Source organism: Alosa pseudoharengus, unplaced genomic scaffold (assembly GCF_046254945.1).
Source record: "Alosa pseudoharengus isolate Yale_2024_CS ecotype anadromous, Long Island Sound unplaced genomic scaffold, YU_APseudo_1.1 YU_APseudo_1.1_scf_15, whole genome shotgun sequence".
NCBI classification, from domain to species: domain Eukaryota; kingdom Metazoa; phylum Chordata; class Actinopteri; order Clupeiformes; family Clupeidae; genus Alosa; species Alosa pseudoharengus.
In genome coordinates, this window is record NW_027468620.1 from 7,134,889 (window position 1) to 7,158,697 (window position 23,809).

Here is a 23,809-nt window from a genome sequence, read left to right on the forward strand (position 1 = left end):
ATGACCAGCTGCTGAGGGAGAGGAGCACAGCCAGGCTCTCTCTCTCTCCTTCTCTCCTTCTACCCCTCTCTCTTTCTCTATCCCTCCTCCTCCTCCCTCCCCCTTTGCTCTCTGATGTTTGGAAGTTGGGAAGGTGTGGGGGACTATTGTACATGGTTACTGATGGTGTGTGTGTGTGTGTGTGTGTGTTTTTTAGGGGAAGGGGGGTTATTGTTTAATGCGGGAGGATGTCGTAAGGATGTGGAAGGAATGTGGTAAGCCTTGCAACTGAGGGTTTTGGTTTGGCAATCATGCTGATGTATCTCTGTGAGAACGCATGACTGCTGAATAAAGGAGTTTTAAACCTGCCTGTCTGTCTCTCTCTCTGTCTCTCTGTCTAACCTGATTCTCTGTCTGTCTCAGGTATTCCCACTGGATTACATTTTGATCACCATCATCACCATGTACTTTGTCTTCACTTCGATGGCGGGCATTCGCAACATGGGCATCTGGTTCTTCTGGGTCCGGGTAAGACACCTCTCCCCCCGACAATCTCTCTGCATTAGTGCTGTTCTAATCTTCCCTCCCTGCTACAACACCAGACAGACATACTAATTGAAAAAGGCCTCTGTGTGTAGAGGTGAAGTATTTTTATCTCTCTTTTATGCCTCTCTGAATATAGCTAGACAGGCATGAAGAGGTTCTTTGCCTTTTCTCTGTTCTTCTGTTCCTCCTCTCCCTGTCCCCTCTCTCTCTCTCTCTCTCTCTCTCTCTCTCTCTCTCTCTCTCTCTCTCTCTCCACACACACTTACCCCTCTCTCTCTCTCTCTCTCTCCACCTACCCCCCCTCTCTCGTTCCCCTGTCTCTTTCAATTTCTCTCTCTCTCTCTCTCTCTCTCTCTCTCCCTCTCCCTCTCTCTCTCTGCCCTCTGTAACTATTTTGTTACCTCTGACAGCTGTACAAGATTAGACCCAGGCGGACTCGGCCCCAGGCTCTGCTCTTCCTCTGCATGATCCTGCTGCTGATTGTGCTCCACACCAGCTACATGATCTACAGCCTGGCGCCGCAATACGTCATGTATGGCAGCCAGAAGTACCTGCTGCAGGTAAGGAGGAGTCCCCGGGCGTCCCAGGGTGCGCTGGCGGGCAGGAGGGAAGGAAAGAAGGAGAGAGGGAGTGAGGGAGATGGACCAGGCGCTGCACGCACGCTTTAGGGAGGCTGGGATTAGGCCTGCAGACTGTGCTGGTCATTTTCAACACACACACACACACACACACACACACACACACAATGACCTGGAAGCACAGATCGAGTACACACATATTTACACTTACTCATACACAGGTACACACACACACACACACACACACACACACACACACACACACACACACACACACAGAGTGACCAGTGGGGATGTCACAGATGTCATCTTCTTTGTAGAAGTAGTATGTGATCTGTTAGGGCATAGGAGGTAGCCTGTGTTTGTGTGTGTGTTTGTGTGTGTGTGTGTGTGTGTGTGTGTGTGTGTGTGTGTGTGTGTGTGTGTGTCTGTATGTGTGTGTGTGTGTGTGTGTGTGTGTGTGTGTGTGTGTGTGTGTGTGTGCGCGCGCGCCGGTATGTAATGGTGCTTCATGTTTGTGTAAGACCCGCTGGAATAGAAACCTATCCCAAATCAAGGCCATTTTTTGGAGAAATCCCACCTGTGGAGATTCCGTGGCTGAGAAAGACCTTTTGGCGCACAGGTATATCTCCCTTATCCTCAGTGCCTCAGTCCATTTAACAGCGCCTGTCCAGTCCAGTCCAGACAGTGAGATGTTCCAGCTGCACAGGTGTTAAAGCTCGACAAAACTACTTTCTCCACAAACCTACCCTCACCAATGGTGCCTGGTGGTAAACATGAAACATAGAAGTGGGCAAGCTGTGTCACAAACTGCTGCATCCCAAACACTTATGGGTCCAGGTATCCACGGATACATCGGCCTAGTTACCATTACCATTACCGACTAGTGGCCATTTCCTGATCCTGCATAACCCTAAAAATATACTTAACTAAACACATCCTCCTTAGCCACACTCAAGCACAGAAGCTGGAGTTCGCCTCTCGCCTCCACCATCCTGGTCTTTGTTCTTCTCCCTCTTCCTGTTTTTCTCAGCACTACTCTCCCATGGTCCTCGTTTGGGCCATCAGGCCCATTATGTGAGCACCGGGCGGCTTGAGACTCTCCAGCGCAGACGGGCAGCAATTTGGATCCCCCTCTTTCCCCCTCTCTTCGGGCACTCACTAAGAGGCCCAGGCCAGTCACACAAATGGCTGCATGAGGAAAGCAAAAAAGCAGTGGAGGCGAGAAAAACAAGAGGAGAAAGGGAGAGAGCGAGGGGAAACGAGAAGAGAGAGGGAAGACGGGGGGGGGGGGATCCATGATTGGCTCGTTGCTGTAACTGGCCTCCCACTGTCTTGCGTAAACATCCCAGTGGGTGGCTCAGCTGACCAATTAGGCCAGACTATAGCCATTCTCTGCAGCGTCCTTCATTACTACAGCAAGCTGAATAAAGTCAGTATATATACAGCAGTTTCCCCCTATATAATAACCCCCCCCCCCCCCCCCCCCCCGGTGCTTTTTTTGACATCTGCCATCTTGCAGAGTGGAGCCACATTGGCGTCCACATTAGCTCTGCGCCTGGCTTTCTCTGCCTTGTTTGTCGATGCTGCTGCTGCTGCCTCCTCCTCTCTTTCCCCTCGCCACTTCCCCCCACCCCCTCACTCACCCCCCCCACCCTCCGGGCTGTCATTCATTCGTGCCATCCTCCTCCCGAGTCAATCCATGGGAGCCTGCAGACGAGCATGGCTTATTAGGCCGCTGTTGTCTCCCCGCCTGAGACCTCGCGGCGCTACAATTAGGGAAGCGACACAAGAGTGTGAGCATAAGCACATCAGATAGCAGGCAAACAATGAATGGATCCCTATCACCCCCCCCCCCACACACACACACACACACACACACCCCACGCTCCACGTCCATTATTTTTGGTAACAAGACTACACGCACAACAAGTTATGTGCATCTCGATCAATTGAGGATGAGTATAGAGGCCAGGGTGCCCCAGAGGGGGTGTGTGGGTGTGTGTGTGTGTGTGTGTGTGTGTGTGTGTGTGTGTGTGGGCGCGTGCGTGCGTGTGTGTGTGGTGGTGGTTTGTTGGGGTGGGGGATTTTCTGTTCTAGAACAATCCTCTAAAGTGTCCCAATTTGTGGATGCCTATATCCCAGCCAAGTGAGTGAATGTTCCTGTTGTGCAGTGGGGGTTTCTAACAAAAATCGCCACACCAGTACGCTGACTAGAAACAGCCAGGTATAAGACCTTAGAAGCTCATTAAGTGGCACATTCAGTGGCACATTCAGTGACTTTCAAAATCATTATAATGAAGTTAGCAAGTTAGCAGAGGAGTTTTTTTGGAGGGGGGGTGAAAAATACCTGTGCTGGTTCGAACAGAAATTTGTCAGATGATCAGTTGGTCCAGTATGCATGTAGCAATTAGCGCTAGCTGTGAAAGACATGAATGTTTTTTATCTGGTTGATTTTGTAGTGAGGGAAATTGTTCCGTGTTCTATGCAGATGTTTGTCAGACATAATTGCCGTAGGTGCCAGTGGAGTTCCATGCAGTGCTGTCATGTACTAACAAGGTGTGACTTGTGATGCTGACTATTCACGCTGTAATTTGGGGAATATCCCTGGGCTGGAAATTAATTTGACCTGCGTTTTAATTGCTTTTGGGTTGCCACATATTCCCATGCAGTTATCCGCCTTTCACCGGCAACAACAGATAGCAGCTAAATGGAGGGAGGGGGCTTTGGAGACATTTATGAAAATAAAAAAAATTGGCAAAGATGACTTTCACATGAGCAATTTTATGTTCCGTCAGAGTCCAGTGCCCACTCCTGGACCCTCGTCCCCTGGGAGCCAGAGCCCTCCAGTCCTGTCCCCAGGAAACAAGACTACATTCACCACCAAGATCTGCGACGCAGACGCCCCTGAGGGTAAGACCGTTTTATTTTTTACTCCCCCCCCCCCCCCCCCCATGTCAGGAGGAGGCCAACGTGTGCCAGAGCAGTGCGGCGGCTGCGCCGTGTCACCACGGCGACGTGTCAAGTCCACAAACAACACCGTGGTGTGAAACAGACTGAAGGCAGATAGACAGGGGAAGACAGGAAAAGCGTTTATCATGCACGCTCGAGCGCATAATCTCTCCCTGTACGTTGCATTATTTACCCAACAAATTAATATCAAGGACGTCCGTTTTCTCGCTCGGCGCTCGTGAGCAAGTCTGCCGTCGTCGACGGCAGTGTCAACAACTAACAGCGGCACGCAAAGCAAAGGCACTCAAGCAAACACAAACTCCACAAAGTGTGTCACCTCTCTCTTTCTCTCTCTCTCTCTCTCTCTCTCTCTCTTGTGGAGAGGCCTTATCGGTGTTATTTATTCATCCGCTTAATGTCTGCGCTCTGCCAGCCGCCGAAGTGACGCAGAGAATGCGGAACGTTGCACATGTGGAACATTGTAGGGAGCGAGGTTGCGGGAAGGGCAGCGAGTTCCGAAGCCTAATGAGGGATGACGTGTGGCGGAAAGAGAGAGATGTGAGAAAATATGCATGTGCGTGCGTGCGTGCGTTCTTGTGTGCCTAGGACAGTATTCTGGAGAGCAAAGGTTGGCTCTGGTCTCTTTGTTTTGACATGCTGCGATAGCAGATGCATTATGGGTATTGTATGATAAGAGATGGTCACTTTCTTTGGATATCATAAAAACATTTTAAAGATGCCATCATCTGATCACAAACATGTCCTAGAGCAGTGGTCTCCAACACGGTGCCTGCGGGCTACCTGGTGGAACGGCTATGAGGCGCCCCCAGCGCACCTTCTAAAAATAGCCAACAGGTTGCCTGCAGATCACGCTCTAAAAACACGCTCCATTGTGAAGTTTTCAATCGATATTTAAGTCTAGACCAGAACCATTTTAAGAATGTATGTAGCCATACATCTGTAACATTAAATTGATATTGGTGATGCCTTACAAATTGTAGCTGCGTTAAATGTTAGTCTTTGGCTCCAAATCCGTTTCCCATTCAATCTTTAAACAACAATGGAAGCGGAGCGGATACACGCTGCTCGCACGCATAGACAGTAAAGGGGGGAAAAACTTGCTCGTCTGGTCTAGCTAATGGAAGCATATCTTTGCGGGAGAGCTGGTGTTTAGCGCTAGACACAGAATCATTGCCACAAAATGGTAATTGGTGCACATGACAGAAGACAAACCAACACTGTTTACATAATGAGCTTAATTAAAGAGTCAATGAATAATCTATCGAGTTTAATGCAATCTATTTGTCTGTCTGTGTCTGGTGGTAGTGTGGCTACATTTTCATTTTCTACAGCCTGTCTCTGAATCTAAGAAATCAAATATTGGCCACATTGGATTGTTGTTACAGTATTATTTTGTTTTATTACATTCATCAGTTGTTCTTCAAGCAATCTATCAATTTCCTCTAGCTATTTATTTATGTAGGCTATATAAAGGTTTTCACTCCTCAGCCAAATGGATTCCATAGCAAATAACACATAGTTTTAAAATAACATTTTATGGTTAAAGAAGACATGTTCACATAATACAGACTACACATTGCATTTGTTAGGGTCCATAATCATGAAACAGAAATGTTATATAATACATATATTATGATACTTGATGCTACAACAATACAATGTATTGTGTCAAAAACAATACTACTACAATAGTCTGATACTGTACTTGATATCTTGTCCCACCTCTAAGACAAAGGTCATTGTTTAGACCACAGGAAGATTATGTTCTGGATAAGGTCATGCCATTCCTCAGTGTGAAAATGGTGCACTTTTTTGGCATTATAAGTTGGGCCACTGGAAAGTGCTGAAAACTGGTACTATGTCAAGAAAAGAAATGGGACGTCTGGTCACCATGCTCAGTCGCCATACAAGAAAAAGCTTTCTGCCAAGTGTCTTGGGAAATGTGTTCAGGTTCACTTTGACTTGTACACTCTTGTACCGACAGAAACCTGATAACACTGTTCATCCAGAACCACACAGAACCAGTCATAGGGTTGTCTGTGTTCGTTCTATTGGTCTCCATCATGACTCCATCTATACATGCGTTCATAAAATAATTCAATTGCATGGTGCTCCAAACCCATAGTCCATTAGGTTTTTGTAGCACCCATGGCAGGAATCACATCAGGCCTGTGTTGCGTTGATGCTTTGAGTCTGTGTGTGTATTGTGCGACAGCGTGCAGTTATGCTTGTGTGTGTAAGTGTCGACAAAGGAGGCCACATTTGCATGGCTATAAAGTCTGTGCACTATAATCCCAGCCTCTCCTAGCGAGCAAGTAAATCTGCGGAACAGAAGTATCTCTGCTGGTCACCCTGCCATCGGTCCATCTCCAGTAGACTCGCAGTTTAAACCAGCGAAGTTTCAAGGGCCGGCCCCGTCTGCCAGACAACACGCTCTCCCAATGTGCGTGTGATTGGCCCGCGCCCATATGCGGTCAGCAAGCTCATTGTGTCTCCTCCATTCCCTCCATCAGTGAAATGTCTCACAGCTCCGCAAGATTCAATAACACAATAGCGGGCGAGATCAGCGGGGGCTCTCTGCAAACAAGATGAGTGCTTTTGCTCGCCCCAGCCAACTTAGTCCCCCCCCCCACTTTATTTTATATCTTTTTTTTTTCCCCGACTCGGCCACTCGCTGAAGATAGTGAGATAAGCGCCCACTGTTTGTGAGTTTGTCACTGGCGAGAAGGCTTTTTTGCACCCCTGCGCGTACTGGATCTGGGCATAGACAAGGGTCTGTGGAGCATAAGAACAGCATGGAATCGGGCTGCCCATATGCCAGATTTTGGCCTCGGATCATGTTGCTAATCACTAATTGGCTGTAAGAGTCCCCAATAGAGGAAGTGAAGGACTCTTTATTATGGTCACAATGGAAACGACCCACTGTATTCTCAATGGCACAGTTTGGAAATTAAAATCACATCTGATGTGTATGCCATGAAAAGGAGAATGGCATATCACTGCCTCATCTTACGCCAGAGAGATAGGTTTCAACCGGGGCGCTGCTAGATCATTTGGGCCCTATGACGGACAATAATTCTTTGCCCCCGATAATATATATATACAGTATTTGCTTTACGTTAAATGACATGCTAAAACAGACACAGACAGACAGAAACACAGACACATCACAAACTTTTTGTACAAGCATAGCCAGATAAATAATTTGTTTTATGTTTAAAATACAGTCATTGTCAAATGAGGACTAAATAGAGGTGGGATCGATTGCAGATTGACTTGCATCTGAAATGTCTTAATCAACCCAAATGGCTCTAGGCTTTGTCTAAAAATAATAGAACATGGAGATGGAGGGAAAGCTGGTAGGCCCAGCCTGCTTGGAATTGCATTTTTGTATTGAGCAGGCCACAGCGCTTGTTCATCAGATTGAGTGCTCGTTGCATAGTACAGGTCATGTAACGTGTGGTCCTCTGACAGCTCAGCTAACACAAAAGATGGCACATAATGTTTCTTTTATGTCACGTGTGTCCACTTTAGTGATCTGTGATCATAAGAGTGAACCAAGTGAATGCTCTGGAGTGCCTACAGTATGTGGAAATGTCAAAAGATGTTTCAATACATGGCTTAATGTGTATGTGGGTGTATGTGCATGTGCAATTGTGCATGCGTATGTTAGTATGCTTGCATGTCTCCATAGGCACATTGTGTGCAAGGGGTGGAACTTGGCTGATCAGAGTAAAAGCGGAGTCCTGAAATCCTTCTTGCATGGTTGTCCTGGGCACTGTTGATTGGCAAGGGCTTGCTTTTTTCTTCTAATAGTGTTCACTTAGCTCCATGTCCTGGGGGACAAATTCAGGCATTTCACATCAGCCTCTGTTTTCAGTGAACTCCGAAAGCCTGTCTGCAGTATAGCATCAGCTACCTACACTCACAGGTTTGAAGTGCCAATTCAGAAGAGGGAACTTTTCATTAAGTTTCCTCCATACCGGAAGTATGGAGGTCTCTACAGTCTGTCTTGACTGCTATTTCCATTTAAGGCACTCAAATAGACTTAGACGTTTGAGTGGGATTTGGTCCAGTCTGAAAAAGATCTCCTCCTCTGGAGTCTCACTGCACTGGCATTGAGCTGCTGTGCCGCTAATTTCCACAGAGCGGATATGCTAATGGTCAGCCGCGGCTATCCTTCGCGGTTGGAGGGAGAGAGAAGCGAAACGCTTCCGTGGTCGACGCTGACGACCCTGGACTTAGCAAGGTGATGACACGCTCTATGACCGTGTCCTCCGCCGGGGCGGAAGACAATCCCTCATTAGCTGCCAAGGGGTCCACATTTGTCTACAGCACCTATCTCTCCTCACACACGTGTGTGTGTGTGTGTGTGAGAGAGAGAGAGAGAATATCTATCTCTATCTCTATCTCTATCTCTATCTCTATCTGTGTGTTTGCGTATGTGTGAGCGTGAGAAAGAGAGAGTATCTGTGTGTGTGTGTGTGTGTGTGTGTGTGTGTGTGTGTGTTTGAGAAAGAGTCTATGTGTGGACCATCTCATTGAAATGCTCAGCAGGGTCTTCTCCTCAGCAGCCTTGAAATCCACAGTTCATTAATTGTGTTTGTCCAAGGTGAGCACGGGCAGCCTGGTGTTCAGTGCAGCGGGCGGCCAAACGGCCGGCCATGCAAGAATGCCTCCAAAGCGGTCAGTGGGGGCTTACTTCTCCCTGCTGTACAGCCCACGTCCGAGAACACGGCCTCTCTCTTAGCTCGGCCAGGCCATGCTCCTCTAAAGTCTGCCAAAGTTGGATTAATAAATGAGAAAGCAGCGACGCCTCCTATGGTTTGATGTTCTTGTTGGTGCTTTTGTCAATACCTGTAAAGGTAAATGCCAAGAGAGGCGTTTCTCACTGGCATTTCTTTTGTTGCGTGCACTCTGACTTTTATTTGTCTGTTTCGTTGTTGTTTTTTTGTGACCTTTGGAATTGTCTCCTTGGCCAGAACGACACAGATGTTTTGAAGACGTCCAGTTTTTTTTCTCACTGTTAGAAAATATAATACTTTTCTCAGAGTTTCTTTTGTTAAAATATTTTTTTAGATGGTTAAACAATCCTGCAGGAACTGCAGCTGCGTACTTTATAATGAGATTACTATTGAGCAGTGTTGCCAACTATTTCAAATGGAAAGTAGCTAAAGCCAGCTCCAAAAGTCGCTAAATGTCGCTAGATGCATATCAATTACGTCACCAGGTCGTGACCAGCCCCCCCCCCAAAAAAAAAAACGGTGATGGCCCTTTAATTCCCCTTTACACCTGTTTGCTTTTCTCCTAGGCCTACTGAAATAGGCAACTTTAAGAGCCTAATTTAAATATATTTAATTTAACATACTTGTATATTAGGGTAATTGATACACTTTACACTTCTATACATCTTGTCATAGTATACACCAGAATGAGCATTAAGTGGCTAAAAATCAGTAATTTCCAACCTATTCCCAACTGCTGCATTTGCTTTGCACAGCTTGAAGTCTGATTATAACTTCACCATAGGCTACACACAATTTAACCTTACAACAATGGCTATATTTTGGATTTATTTAGTTAATGTCACTCAGACAGACCGACATTCTCAGCCGACAGTCTGTCCTGCATTGACAACATTGAGGCGACATAGCCTAAACGAATGCTTTAGGTTTTTCTAACTTGTATGCTCGATTTTGAACTATCTGCTTGTGAATGAGGTTGTAGCCTACTTTCCTTTGTTGAACGGTGCTGGAAAGCGTGTCCCTGTTTCCCTGTCATCATGTCATTGCTCTCGTCTCGTTGACTCTGGTTGTAATCTCACCCGAAGTTGCTGCACCTTCCAATAACGTTGTCTGAGCTGTTAGATCTATAGAACATCTACTTCCGTGGATAACATGGGCTGATACTACATAGGCCAGTCATTACTTTTATAATCATGGGGCAACGCTTTGGGCGAACTCGATGTAGGCTAATTCACAAACGAAACAGGCATGAGACTCTTACACAGCACAGCCGAACTTACTGCTAAGAGTAAAAAGGGACGTTACATGCCATCACATCAGAGTCTCAAAAAGTCTCCAAGAATGCCAGAAAAAGTAGCTAGATTTGTCGCTAGTCGCTTTTTACAAAAAAAGTCGCTTGGGGGGGTCTGAAATCTCGCTAAATATGGCGACAAAGTCGCTAAGTTTGCAACACTGCTATTACGCAATAACAATTATACATTATTTTTTTATATACTTGTTATGAATCCTGTCTTATTAGTTTGTATTGTTTTGACATTTAACAGCCTTAGCTAAACAACTTAATTGAAGTATGAACATTCTGCAGACTCGATGCCTCATTCTCCTGTGTTATTCATTGTCAGTCAAAAATCATTATACAGACAAATCTCAGGATCCCTAGCCAGTCTTTTAGCTCTGGACGTGTGACTGTCCACTGTCTCACTTCCGCTACAAAAAACTATAGCCACAGCCAGCCTTTGCCCAGTGTACCACACACACCCACACATACAGACGAAAGCACACACACACACACATATACACACACATACACAGACACACACACACACATACATGTAAACACACACACACACACACACACCAACCCCTGTGCCAGCCTCTTTCCTTTACCCATTCATTAAAAAAAAAAGCCTCCCAAGCCAAACCACTCCTCTCTCGCTCTGGAGAGCATCTCCCCCCTTGCATAACAGCCCGTTGCACAACCAAGCGTGAGTAGCAGGAAGTGTCAAGCTGGGAGAGCACATGTGACGGGGAGGGATGGCCAAAGGAGAGCCGTGCCGAGCCACGCCACACCACGCCGGGCTGCACTGACGCCAGGCTCCAGTGCTTGGGCACAGGCTCAGACACCAGGCTCCACCACCTCGTGCTTTTGGCTCCGGTGTTCATGTCTGCACTAGTCGAATGTCTCATGTTTCCATGTGATGTGTGTGTGTATGTGTGTGTGTGTGTGTGTGTGTGTGTGTGTGTTTTTTCCTCATGGAGGGTTCTTGTCTACTCAGTCATCTCATTCATGGATTCTATGCAGTAGTCATGCTGTTGGAGAATGGATCAAAAGCGCCTTACAGATTTCCCACACAGGAAATTGCATGTTTTCCCGCTTGCAAAAGAACATTTATGTTTCCGCAATCAGTAAATGTTGATCTGAGCTAAAAGTCAAGTGGGACTTTATTGCACTTTGTTGAAGAGTTAAAGCCAAAAATGTATCCTTAGTTAGCTTCATACTAAAATGGTCAACTCATTTACATAGCTTGATGATTGATTGCTTTGAAACACATGTTAAAGCACATCTCTTCACACTGTAGGCGCATGCTAATAATATTATTCCTGTGTTCATCCTGAAGCATTGAGACATGCAGTATATATCTGGGGATCTAGTGTGTTGCCATGGCTACCGCTCACCAAATTGCTGGATGTTCCGATGTGATGCTGCAGCTGCCGATGCAAATGAAGTGAATTTTCCCTGTTTGCTTCTCAACAACAACCTGTGGGCTTGCTGTTCTCAGGTCGTTATACCAACATGGCAGAAATGCACTTGTTGTGTCAACATAAGAGAGAGAGAGAGTTATATAATCAGTGCCTTCTCTCTCTCTCTCTCTCTCTCTCTCCTCTCTTTTTTTTACCCTGACCTCTGCATGTTTGCTCGTAATCATTGCTACATGTGTGCATGCACTGCTTGTGTAGCCTTCGGGCTAGATCATGTTCTGGCAAAAACAACAACAAAAGATCTTAGTTCCGAGTAAGTGGCTCTGTTGAATTGTCCTCATACGGAGATGGATTGTGTAATGTTGTGTGCTGCTGCCTGCAGTCCAGCTCTTGTCCAGCTTACTTTGCAGAATGGGCTGTTTATAATGGCTGATTTGTTTGTGTAGCCCAGTTCATTATAGCCATGAGGGATATTTGGCTGCTCCTCTTCCAGAGCACTCACAGAATCACGGCAGGGCAGCCATATTTCTCCTTCATGCACTTTCGTCTCACTCTTTTGATGGCTTGGACTTAAAGTGACTCTACATGGAGTTAACCAATCAGATGCAACAGCCCATCATTACGTAGATAATCTCCCATAAAAATCGCCTCTTCTTCCTCTGTATTAAGGTTTAGTTACTGACCGATCGCTTCAGGGAGTGATTTGTGTGTAGTGTATCGGTTTGATAGGCTAATGGTTCCTGTTAGTTCCTACAAAATTGGACTTCCCTCTCCACAGCGGGTCAGCAGTGGACATTTCATGTGGAAGAGTTGCCCCCCTCTCTTCTCACCTCATCTCCTTCTCTCTCCTCCTCTCTCTGACCCCGGCCACCCTCATGGGGTGAAGCTGAGGTCACAGAAACATTGCAAAAAAAAATGTTGTTGATGTCTTTCTTTGCTATTGTAATTAACCATTAAAATCCGATTCGCGGGCCCGACAGTGTATCTTGATCACTGGGGCTGAGCGGCTGGAGGTTGAGATTGAAAGCCCCAGGCAGTGGTAGGGGCGGTCGGAGAGGGCGGTCAGTCAGCAGGCATTAGGCAGGCCACTGCTGGTCACTGCTTAGCCCAAGATGAATTGAGACAAGGGCTATTATTGAAACCCCCTGAACCCTTTAAGTGGGATTTAAAAACATAAAAAAAAGGCTGTTCTCCTGGGGGGTAATGGACGCCATTCACATTTTGTTGTTTTTATTTGTTTATCTTCTGCATTTATTTCTTCTTCCTTTGTCTTGTCAAAACACCAGCCAGTGGTACAAGCTGAGCAGCTGAATAGGATGCAGAAAGCACTTAGCCTCTATATATCTCTGTGATGCTCTCCTAACCTCACGTGTTAACATAACATATTAAATCAAGGCCTAAAAGTAAAAAAGCCACCTCCTCTGATCGCGCCAGGCTTTGTGAATGAGTCATGCAGACAGACCGTCTTGTCATAGACCTGGGAAGAAGAAGAGTAAGTACAAACAAGAGTAAAAAGGTGGAAAAGTCTGAGTATACTGCCTCATCCCATTAAATCATATCACTCCTCTGTTCCCTAGCAACCTCGCTGTGTTGTGTGCATGCTGGAAGACACTTTTCCCTGTCTTCCTGTCAGGGGCGCAACTACCCATTTTCTGAGGGATAAGCAATAACAACATTGCATAAGGATTGCTCTTTTATATTGCTCAAAATATTGTCAATCAAGACTTGACTTCTTTAATGCAGAAAGGAAGCACTTTCTCAGGCTCTTGTAAGCAAGTAAAAGTTTCTGAGGATTTAACTGTCCTCTGAGTGGCCTTTGGTTAAACGTGATGTGACAACATGGGCAGATTTTTAGCTGCATTTATTATTGATTCGACCCATCTCTGTGCATTTTCATTTCATTTTCATTTCTGGCTCCTCTCAGTAGGTTTATGTTTCCCTCAGTCAACAGGATGGCGAGCCTATCAGCAACAAGAGGGGATGACGTTAGTTTCAAAATTGAAAATGCCTGTGGCAACTAGGGGTGGGCGATATATATCGTCTGCGATAATATCGTGATTGTTGTTTTAACGATGTGCAAATTGACATTATCGAGGAAAAACACCCAAAATCACGCATTGAAGACTCGTACATTCCCAGGATGTATGCGGGAGAAGCCCCTGGCTGCAGCAGAGCAAGTGTCACGTGATCACTAGTGGGTCACAACCTAAAACACATTCTCTGCTAAAACGTTGTCCCACGCACGCCTAATATTTATTTTGTGCAGCGAGAGTAGCCTACTTGGGATTTTATGCGGCTACTTCTGTTCAAGTAGCATTGATGAGACAGTCACGTTTTTTCCTACACGGTATTATATTCAGAGAAAACATTAGCCTTTGAGTCAGCTGTAAACAAAGAACTATTCTCATGTAACTCTTTTGTAAATGGACTGAAGTTCGCTCTAAATATCTACGTTTACGTCTACGTTTACGTCTACGTTAGCATCTCTATGGGATTTCTCATATACATTAGCCATAAGCTAACACATTCGTTTCTATTCTGTAACTTGGAATGCTAGCCTACATGATTGCTCTTAAACAAAACATGGAATGAAATAACTGAGATGTACTCTGTTGGTCTGCTTAGTTTTACAGTGAATCCTATGTAAAGGTTTGAAAGGAACTTCAGCTTCATACTTTCTCTTGGGAAACTGTTAGGCCTATTCATCTTCTCTAATGTAGCTGTCATTGCCACACACACAAGTGGGGGCAGAATTGGAAATGTGTCAGAGTGACAATGCATTGGTTGATTTGGTTAAAAAGTCACAGGTTAGGTTATTGGTTATTATTGTAATGATGCTATTCATAAATAATGAGCTGTAAAGTAACTCAGACTTTAACAAAAAATATTTTTTAAAGGATATCGACTAATTATCGTTTTCGTCAAAATCACAAAAAATATCGAGATATTATTTTCTTGTCCATATCGCCCACCCCTAGTGGCAACGGCTACAAACATCAAAAAAGTTCAGTCGGAACAATGTGTAAATTTATACAGCAAAGGTAAATACATTGCTTCCTGAATGCCGATGCGGTTTATTATCAGTTAATAAAGGTCAGACGATTGTCCAATTGTCCCAGACTCTCTTCACAATGTGAAATGAAGTGAGTGAGTAGGGAAGCCAGTCTAGCTTAGTCTGCCATTGATGTCAAAAGCAGAAACCTTGCAGTTTCCTGAAAATGCCCTTTGAGCCAGTACATGCTGCATATCAGACACAGGTCTCTTTAGTTCTTGTTCTATATCCTTGATATGAAAGTTACATTTTCAGTTTTCATGTGACATAACCTTTTTTAAAATAAAACCCACATGCTTCTAGAGTTATTTATTATCTTAAGTAAAAAAAAAAAAAAAATAAAAATAATAATTAATAATTTCAATTCAATTTCAATTCAATTTATTGTGCTTATAGAGCGCCAAAACATAACACATGTATCATGGCGCTTTACAGAATGTAGGCAATCAGAGAAAGAAGGAAAGAAAGGAAGAAAAGGAAAGCAAGAGAGAGGCCCATGGGTAACAGGGGCGAGGAAAAACTCCCTAGAATTGGAGATATATATAGGAAGAAACCTCGAGCAGATCCACGACTCAAGGGCCTGACCCATCTGCCTAGGGTCAGTACATGACAGTAAGGTCTGTATACATGACAAATGCATATGATAGTCGGGTGTAGAGAATAAGACATGGTGTTAAGCACTTGAGCTGAAAGTTACAAGAGGTGGGATGATTACCTATCCGTTATGGTAATTCGTTATTCCTGATTTAGTGACAGAAAGTTCAATAGTCCAGCATTGGGATTGTCCAGGGGAAGGGAGTTTCCGAGGGGCATGTGGTGGGTTGGTGGATGGGCCAGTAATCCAGGCAGAGTTGTCATAGGCTGGTGGTGGGTCGCTAGGCTGTACGGGCCAGGAGTCCAGATAGGGGGCAGTAATAGGGCAGTCGAGGATGGGACTTCAGGTGAGATGGGTGAGAGGAGGGCCAACACACGGATGGTTGATGGCTGGTGATGATATACCTCACAAGTGAGGTACAGTAAGGGGGAAGAAAGAGAGATGTAGAGTGGGTTAGTATTACTGAAAATCAGAATGGTTAATGTCAATAAGTAATCAGTAGTACTATATATTGTTACAGTATACCATGGTGGGAATAGGCAAGAGAGGGAGAGTTGAGAGAGAGAGAGAGAGAAGGGGGGAGAGGAGAGGGGGGGGGTTGTACGGCGTGACACATGAAAAGTCCATGACAGCACTATGCTATAGCAGCATAACTAAGGCATGGTGAGGGGTAGTCGACACCAGCGCAGGTATGGTCATAATGCGTTTTATTTATATAGCGCCTTTCTCAGACTCAAGGTCACTTTACAAAGTCAACACAAACAAAGCAAGACGACACAAAACAAACAGACAGTCAAAAAAAAAAAAATGAGTCAATGAGTCAAGCGGTGGCAGAAGGTGAAAAGTGTTCCTGAAACAGAAAGGTCTTGAGGTGAGCTCTGAAGAAAGGAAAGGAGGGACGGTCACGGAGGGATTGAGGGAGGGAATTCCAGAGCTTAGGGGGCCATGGCGCTGAAAGACCTGCCACCTAGGGTAGAGAGTCTGGTGCGGGGACAGAGAGGAGATTTTGATTAGAGGATCTGAGGGAGTGGGAAGGAGTGTAAGAGATCAGAAGGTCACAGAGGTAAGGAGGAGCAAGGTCATGGAGGGCTTTGAAAGTGAGTAGTAGAATTTTGAAATGTCAGGAGTTCTGAGATCCCATTGAAAAGGGACACACTGATGAAAGGGACACACTGAGGCTGGCCAAATAGTTTGAGATTTAATACTGTATTGTAACTACTGTAACCGTTTCTTTTAAAATCTCTTTCTGATGCATATTGAAGTGTTAAATGCAGTCTTAATGTTCAAGCACAAAACGCACTCTAGCTGCAGCAAATTTAATTTGCAGCCAGGGTAGTCTAGCAACACTCTGTTGGCTTGCGAGCTGGAAAAACCAAACTTCGGTCAGGCCAATCAACATCGTGTATCGAGTCGGTGGACGGGCTTAACATAATGACGGCAGAGTTGTGACGGTTCCACGTGAATTCCCTGCTACTTGAAAACAAAGAAGATGGATGCTGCAGCTGGCGAACAGTGGTCTTTGAATCATGGCTTCGAGTTAAGCTTTTTTTTTTTTAAGTTGGAGAGGGAATTGGAAAGACAACTGTTTATCCCGGCCCTTCGGATTGAGCACTGCCAATGGTGAGTTCCCAGACCCTACATCTTGATGGCTACAAAACTGTTCTTTCTTTCCTCGTCAGAATTTAAGATTTGCTTTCTCTTGGTTCAACATCATATATCATTGTTCGTAATAATTTAGGTGAATTCATGAATGCCCACGTCACAGTACGCCTATCCACAAGAAAAAAAAAACACATCAAAACATTCAGTCTCATTAGTGTGCACTGCTTAGAAAGAACATTGAACCATGCAGGCTTCCATCCTGCCCTGGACCCCAAATGACAGTCCAGTTAGTGGTCTATAGCACACAGAAATGGAGCAGCATGAATCATGCTGTCTATGTCATTAGAGGTAGGCAGAAGTGCCGGAAGCACCGCAAGCCCAAAGCTTCAAAGGATATTTATACCACAAAGGTCAGAAGTGATAGCCTGGTTTTTACCAGTGAATAAGGTCTGGACATTCTCCACTGGAGATTGTTTCCAATTGACCAGTGGATGTTTGGATTTCTACTTCTTACTAAAGCAATGATATTATGCCATTTTGCAAACCCCAATAGGCTGTAAGGATGCATGGGTGTGTATTACCTCTAATATATACTTTTACATAGTAAAATATAATTCTACGTAAACAAGTCTGGTGAAATGAGATTGGAGAGGTGATGATGGGGATCACTCATTTACAATCAGTCTTATGGGTGGCATCATCTGGTGGACTGTATCTGTATCTCTCTAATAAATAGCGTTGGCTTTGGTGTATCTAATTCTACACTGCATCTTTCTCCTTTTAAGTTTTAGAAATGCTGGCCCCAGCAGTGGCACGACTGGCTGGGGCACCTGCACCGTACGCTGGCGACCCGGGTTCGATTCCCGCCCCGTGGTCCTTTCCGGATCCCACCCCGACTCTCTCTCCCACTCACTTCCTGTCAATCTCTACTATCCTATCTAATTAAAGGCATAAAAAGGCCAAAAAATATACTTAAAAAAAAAAAAAAAGTTTTAGAAATGGTGGAAATATCCATGTATGGCTCTTCTACTCAGATTGAGCATTTAACATTCAGGATTCGGAAAGTGCCTCCCAGTGCACTTTCTTTGCGATGTCTTTTGATATATCGACCTTTGATACGCATTAAATTTAATTGATCAGTGACTCCTGCAGCGACTTCGAAACGATCTGCCTCCAAATAAAGCGCCACTCAATTGGAGGCTGCCGGCTCCTTCACCGTGAGCGCTGCCAAGAGTCTTAATGAATCTCTTTGACTCGTCATTCTGGGCGCGCTGGCTTGGAGTTGGAGTCGCTATAACCGTGTCTCTCTCTCTCTCTCTCTCTCTCTCTCTCTCTCTCTCTCTCTCTCTCTCTCTCTCTCTCTCTCTCTCTCTCTCTCTCTCTCATACTCACACACATGCACACTTTTGCTCACACAGTCTCTCTTGCTCACTCTCATTCACTCACTCACACACACCCATACACACAAACTCTCTCTCAGACACACACACACACACACACACACACACACACACACACACACACACACACACGGTCCTCACCCACCAGTGTCAAGTGTGTGCACTTCGCAAATCCTTTATTGGCCATGAAAGAGCTCCAATTACGGGGCGAAGAATTACAATGGGCTTGATGATTAATGAAGAGTTTAATTAATAAAGTTGGCATGCTTGCCCTGGCTCCAGCCCGCACGCGAGGTACAGGCCTGTTTTGGTCTGCCACCAGTGTACACAAGACGACAGGATGGCAGACACGCAACACACAACTCGGGATCACACTTAAGAAAATATTTTCAAGAAAAACCTGTGCAGTGGCACTTAAGAAAATATTTTCAAGAAAAACCTGTGCAGTGGCACTCAAAAGATGGCCTTTAATGTTTGTGAGTTTGTTTGTTTGTGTGTGTGTGTGTGTGTGTGTGTGTACACGTGTGTGTGAGAGAAAGATTTTACTTTCAACTGATACATTGGAGTCGTGCTGCTAGTTTCTCCAAACTTTTTTCCTCCTCCCTTCCTCTCTCTCTCTCCCTTTCCCTCTCTCTCCTCTCTGTTTTTGAGCCTACTAGACGTGTACCATCTATGCATTCAACCCACTCACGACTCTCAGGCAATGAAAGCAAAACCTGAGTGCAGAGAGCGAGAGAGAGCACAATGACATCCTCCAGGGATTCCGATGTTTTCATTTTGGAGTGGAAGAGAGGGTAGGGCACCTCACCCAGCCCTGGCGGAGAAGAGGAGAGGAGAGGGGAGGAATGATAAAAGTTCCAGTGATGGTGGCGACAGGGCTTTTTAGAGAGGACAGACTAATACGTGGGGGAAAAAAAGGAAAACAGCTCAACCAGTAGTGCGGGGTGCTGCTGAAGAGAGGGAAATGGAACAGAAAGGGAAGAAAAACAACGCACAAGCCACAGTGGAGAGAATGCGGCCCCCCTGAAAAGATGTTGGGCAGAGCCTCGCTACCTTTCTCTGGCCTGCTAAATGAGACAAGTCTGGAGTAGATGCATGAATAATTCAACATGGAGAGGAGAGAGAGCAAGAGAAAGATCGGGGTAGGGAGAGAAAGAATGAGCGAAAGAGAGAATGGAAGGAGAGAGACACAGGCCCATTGAGTGGAGTAGTAGCTGGAATCACCTGAATAGGCTTTTTCTGTATCTCTCTCTTTCTCTCTCTCTATCTCTATCCACCTCTTTTCATCTCACTCTCTCCCTCTCATTCACCCCCTCTCTCTCTTCATCTCTCTCTCTCTCTCTTCATCTCTCCATCTCTCCAACTCTTATCTCTCTCTCTCTGTCTTTCTGTGAAGGTGAAGCAGGTCAGTGGTGTCCACAGTAATCTGTTTAGGCAGACCACTGTAGAGGACCATCTGCGAGTGCTCGGCCTGTAATCCAGGTGAGCAGCTGGAAGGACACAGATGGTGGGTGTTGGGGTAGAGGTGTGTGTGTTGGGAGGGGGGGGGGGGTTGTTGGGGATGGGTTTGGGGGAAACGCTTGGTCTTGCCTTCACCTGGAGCTGGAGATCTTCCAACGGGTCACAGTAGAGGGTCTTCCTTCTAGACTCACCTGTCTGGTTGTTGTGTCTCTCTCTCTCTCGCTCTCTCTCTCTCTCTCTCTCTCTCTCTCTCTCTTTCTCTCTTTTTCTCTCTCTTTCTCCCTCTCTCTCTGACACAAGCCTGACTTACTTATGGCTGGTATGTCTACCAAACAGTTGTGCAGTGGGGGCATCACTCCATGTGCACACACACACACACACACACACACACACACACACACACACACACACACACGTCTTTTTCAGATGACTGATGAGCCTATTAAATAGTCTGTCCTAATTTTTAATACCCATGGCATGGCATCCATTACTTAATTGAAGAGAAAAACATCAGAACCATTTCCTTAAATGAGTTGGTTTGTTATTTCCTCGTAGGCAGACTTTATTAACTTTACTCTGAGATTGGAGCTTAATTGAGTTGAGCCAGTTTTGTTGGTGTAAGCCAGGGTTGTAATGTTTGATGTGATATTGTGAAATTGTTGACATAATGAATAATAATGACCAGAAAGACCTAAGTTAAATTCCTGGTATCACACATCACACACACACACACACACACACACACACACCCAAAAGTTCATCAGGTCCATGTCGATGCACAGACATGGGTACCTCCTCTCTGGTTACACACACACACAGTCACTCATATGTACATTGATGCGCAGTCCCCCATGAATGATGCAATCAACTCTTTTGTCATTAGGCTTTTTTCTTTTTTTTCTGAGGAAGTAATTATCTTAGTGTGAGTTTCCCTGGAGGTGCTGCATACCGTTTTATACCGTGTGTTGTCCTTATTTCCTATAATGATCTCATTATGGTTAACAATCAAGAAAAGTGTTTGCCGCGGAGTGGTAACGGCTGGTATCAGTGTGTGCTGCTTAGCGTTATTATACGACCGTTTAATCACGCAAGAGCCCATTCTCATCTGGACTTGTTGACAGGCTTCTGTTTTTCTTTAGTCACGGGAGCAGAAAGTGTGGTCTTTGACCATTTAGTTTCATTAAACAAATGGTCAAAAAACCTCAGTGCATTCTGGGAGAACCCTGCGTCCCCCAACTCTCCAGTAAAACGTGCTGCTTTCTCTAAACTGCTGTTTCTCATCGACAGGCTGTATGTTTATTGGGTTATGTGATGTTAGATGGCATACATGTCATGTCACCCCAGGTTTATCATAATAGTGTAGAATATACCGTATTTTCCGGACTATATGTCACACTTTTTTTCATAGTTTGGCTGGTCCTGCGACTTATAGTCAGGTGCGACTTATATATGAAAAAAAATATATAATTGATCATGTTTTTAAATGTTAATTTATATTAACTGACATGAACCCTATGTGAAACATTACGTCTACAGCCGCGAGAGAGCGCTCTCAAATGCACAAGTCCTTGGATTCTATTTATAGCCGGGCCTCAGATTTGGACAAATAAAAGCTAGTATAATTTTGTTTCAATTTAACTCATAAAAGAGCTCTTCTTAATATTTTATATTGTTGGTTGGTATTGTTGCCAATGAAAAGTCATTTTCCTACACCATGAGTCTCCAACACGTTGCTCTCATTGCTCTCAAGCTGCATGCCGCCCCCTTCTGAGCTAGAGGCTGAAGCAGTAACCTACATTTAAACACAATTGTTGCTGCCAGGCATCAGCCTATGAATTTAATAAAAAAGTAAATCATAATAATTTAAAAAAGAACTACATTTAGGCTATCTTAGACCTTTGGCTATACGGAATAAGGTTTCCCTTGCAGCACATGCAGCACACGTTATGAATGAATGAAAGCGCGGATACCTTATCTCGCAATAAGTGGATGGCAATCGAAATCCCGACACTATATGAAACTTAATAGTGAGCCATTAAATACTCCACAGATTTCAGTGGTCATCAGTCCCGATATTTAGCAATATAATCAAACAGTCCAAACGTAAATTAAATCTCTAATTGAACATCTGCTTTTGATAGCCTACCCATGCCGCTCCAAACGAAAAGCAGGCCTATGTCTCACAATAAAACGCAAGAAATAAAGGACTATATAGCTGACTTGAATACAAGCCATGACCAAATAAAGGTCCTGTGCTTTGCGCAGCCTAAATTTGAGGATTTACGAGTCTCCTAAACATTCCTCACCCGTTATCTAGACATGCATGAAAACATTTGAAAACAAAACTCACTGCCATGTAAGATTTGATCGATTTTTGCTACTAATTATCTTTCACGTAATGAATACGCACAGAAAGTGAAAGTAGGCCTACTGTGCGCTCCGTGTCTGTAGCTGTCTGTTCACGTCCGAAATTGATTATAACGTCAAATGGAGAAGTCATCCATGTTCTCTCGCGTTATAGGCGGTCATGCTTCAGAGGCGATTCTAGAGTCTGTAGGGGCCCCAAGCAAAAATTCCAAGGGGGCCCTACCGACAAGTGTTATCACCATTAGGTTATATCACATTAGGTTATCATGTTAAATAATAAAAAATACAAAAAGCGTATTATAATAATTCTTATATTTTAACATGTAACTCACCACTGCAAGCTGGCAGCTCGACTTGCCTTACATGTGTGTGTAGAGCAGACTGTCCTGAATCTGGCAATATTATTGCCATGGTGGGAGGATTCTCTGGGGCTGAGCAATTTAAAGACATAATGTGGTGTGTGCCTTACAGAAATAAATGGGCTTTTCTTTTAATTTAGTGATGAAAAATTACCTTTCTGCGCTCCATATCTGTGACACGAACTGATCTGACCTGACTTGATCCGAGTTTGCGTGTTAGTGGTGTATGCACTCATAATGATTCTCTACAACAACACAAACAACTTTTTACTGCATTGCCATGAACAAAGTAGAGGCAAAAAAGGGGTTTCTTTGTTGAACAAATTGGGATGCAATGTGAGCCTTGAGTTGTATGCCATGCAGGAATTTGCTAGGATCTCAAAACTGGATTATGAACATGCTTTTTGCCATAGAGAAACACGTGCTTTGCCACAAAAACAGACAAAATGTGGGATAAGTCCAGCTATATGAAGTTATTATTTTGCTGCCTCGTTGGAAAGCCCCACTTCTGCTCTGTCACGCAATATAGGTTTCATCTCGCTGCAATGAACAGTTGTGTTGCGATGTTTTAGCGGAGCAATGTAACAAAGAAGAAAGGGTGTGTTTTTGATGCACTTTGCGTCAATCAGGTTCTAAAAAAATGAACGCGTATGCTTGGTCCTTACTGCATCACGATTAACATGTTATGGCTGACAGCCCTAATACAAACATAACGTTAACCATCTCCTTGCTTAACTAGTTGTAACTGTCACTAGCTAGGTGAAGTTTACTGTCATGTAGCAAACCATGTTCAATCTGTCTGCCAATTAACATTAGCCTACTATAACTTCATTGAGTAGGCTAAATGGCAAACTCCGATCTGTCATCACTGCACCCTCGATTGACGTTTACCACAGTAGCCTAAATATGTGTGGATTCTTTGAACTCTTTTGAACACAGATCCGCTGTTTATAAGGCCCTAGCATAGGGCCTACATATTGTTGCGTTTTGTGTCCACTCTGGTGTATACGGGGCTCCCGTAACACAGTAGAGATCGCTACTCCTGTAGGTGTGGGTGCGCTCGTCTTCGGACTGTGAGGATTTCACAGGGTAAAAGAGGAGGTGTGCGTTTTGTGACTACTCTGGTGTCCAAAGGGGCTCCCTTTAACACAGTTGAGATCGCTACTCCTGTTGGTGTTCGTCTTCGAACTGTGATAATATCACAGGGTAAAAGAGGAAGTATCTTTCAGTGTGTGTGTCTGGTGCGAGGGCCCCTTTTCAACGGGTTTAGGCTGTACAAGAGGATTGACTTGATGGAGAGGCTCTCCCTATCTGAATCAAAATCCCTAATTTGGGGTTAAGGGGCTAAGGAAAATAGACCACTTCAGAGTCTCGCTCTATCTCTTAGTCGCTATTCCCTGTTCCCTTCGACTTGTACTTCAAAATGTGGTTAACTTCACTAAAAGAGGAAGA

The 23,809-nt window shown here is 44.7% G+C and overlaps 1 protein-coding gene across 1 annotated transcript in view; it reads left to right on the top strand.

Moving 5' to 3' along the window:
* lmbrd1 (LMBR1 domain containing 1) overlaps positions 1–23,809 on the top strand; it is an 84,727-nt gene that overhangs the window by 52,657 nt on the left and 8,261 nt on the right. Inside the window, exons 12-14 of the mRNA XM_076285378.1 lie at positions 403–507; positions 936–1,085; positions 3,902–4,016. Coding sequence (XP_076141493.1) covers positions 403–507; positions 936–1,085; positions 3,902–4,016 — 370 coding nt within the window. The remainder of the gene's footprint in view (positions 1–402; positions 508–935; positions 1,086–3,901; positions 4,017–23,809) is intronic.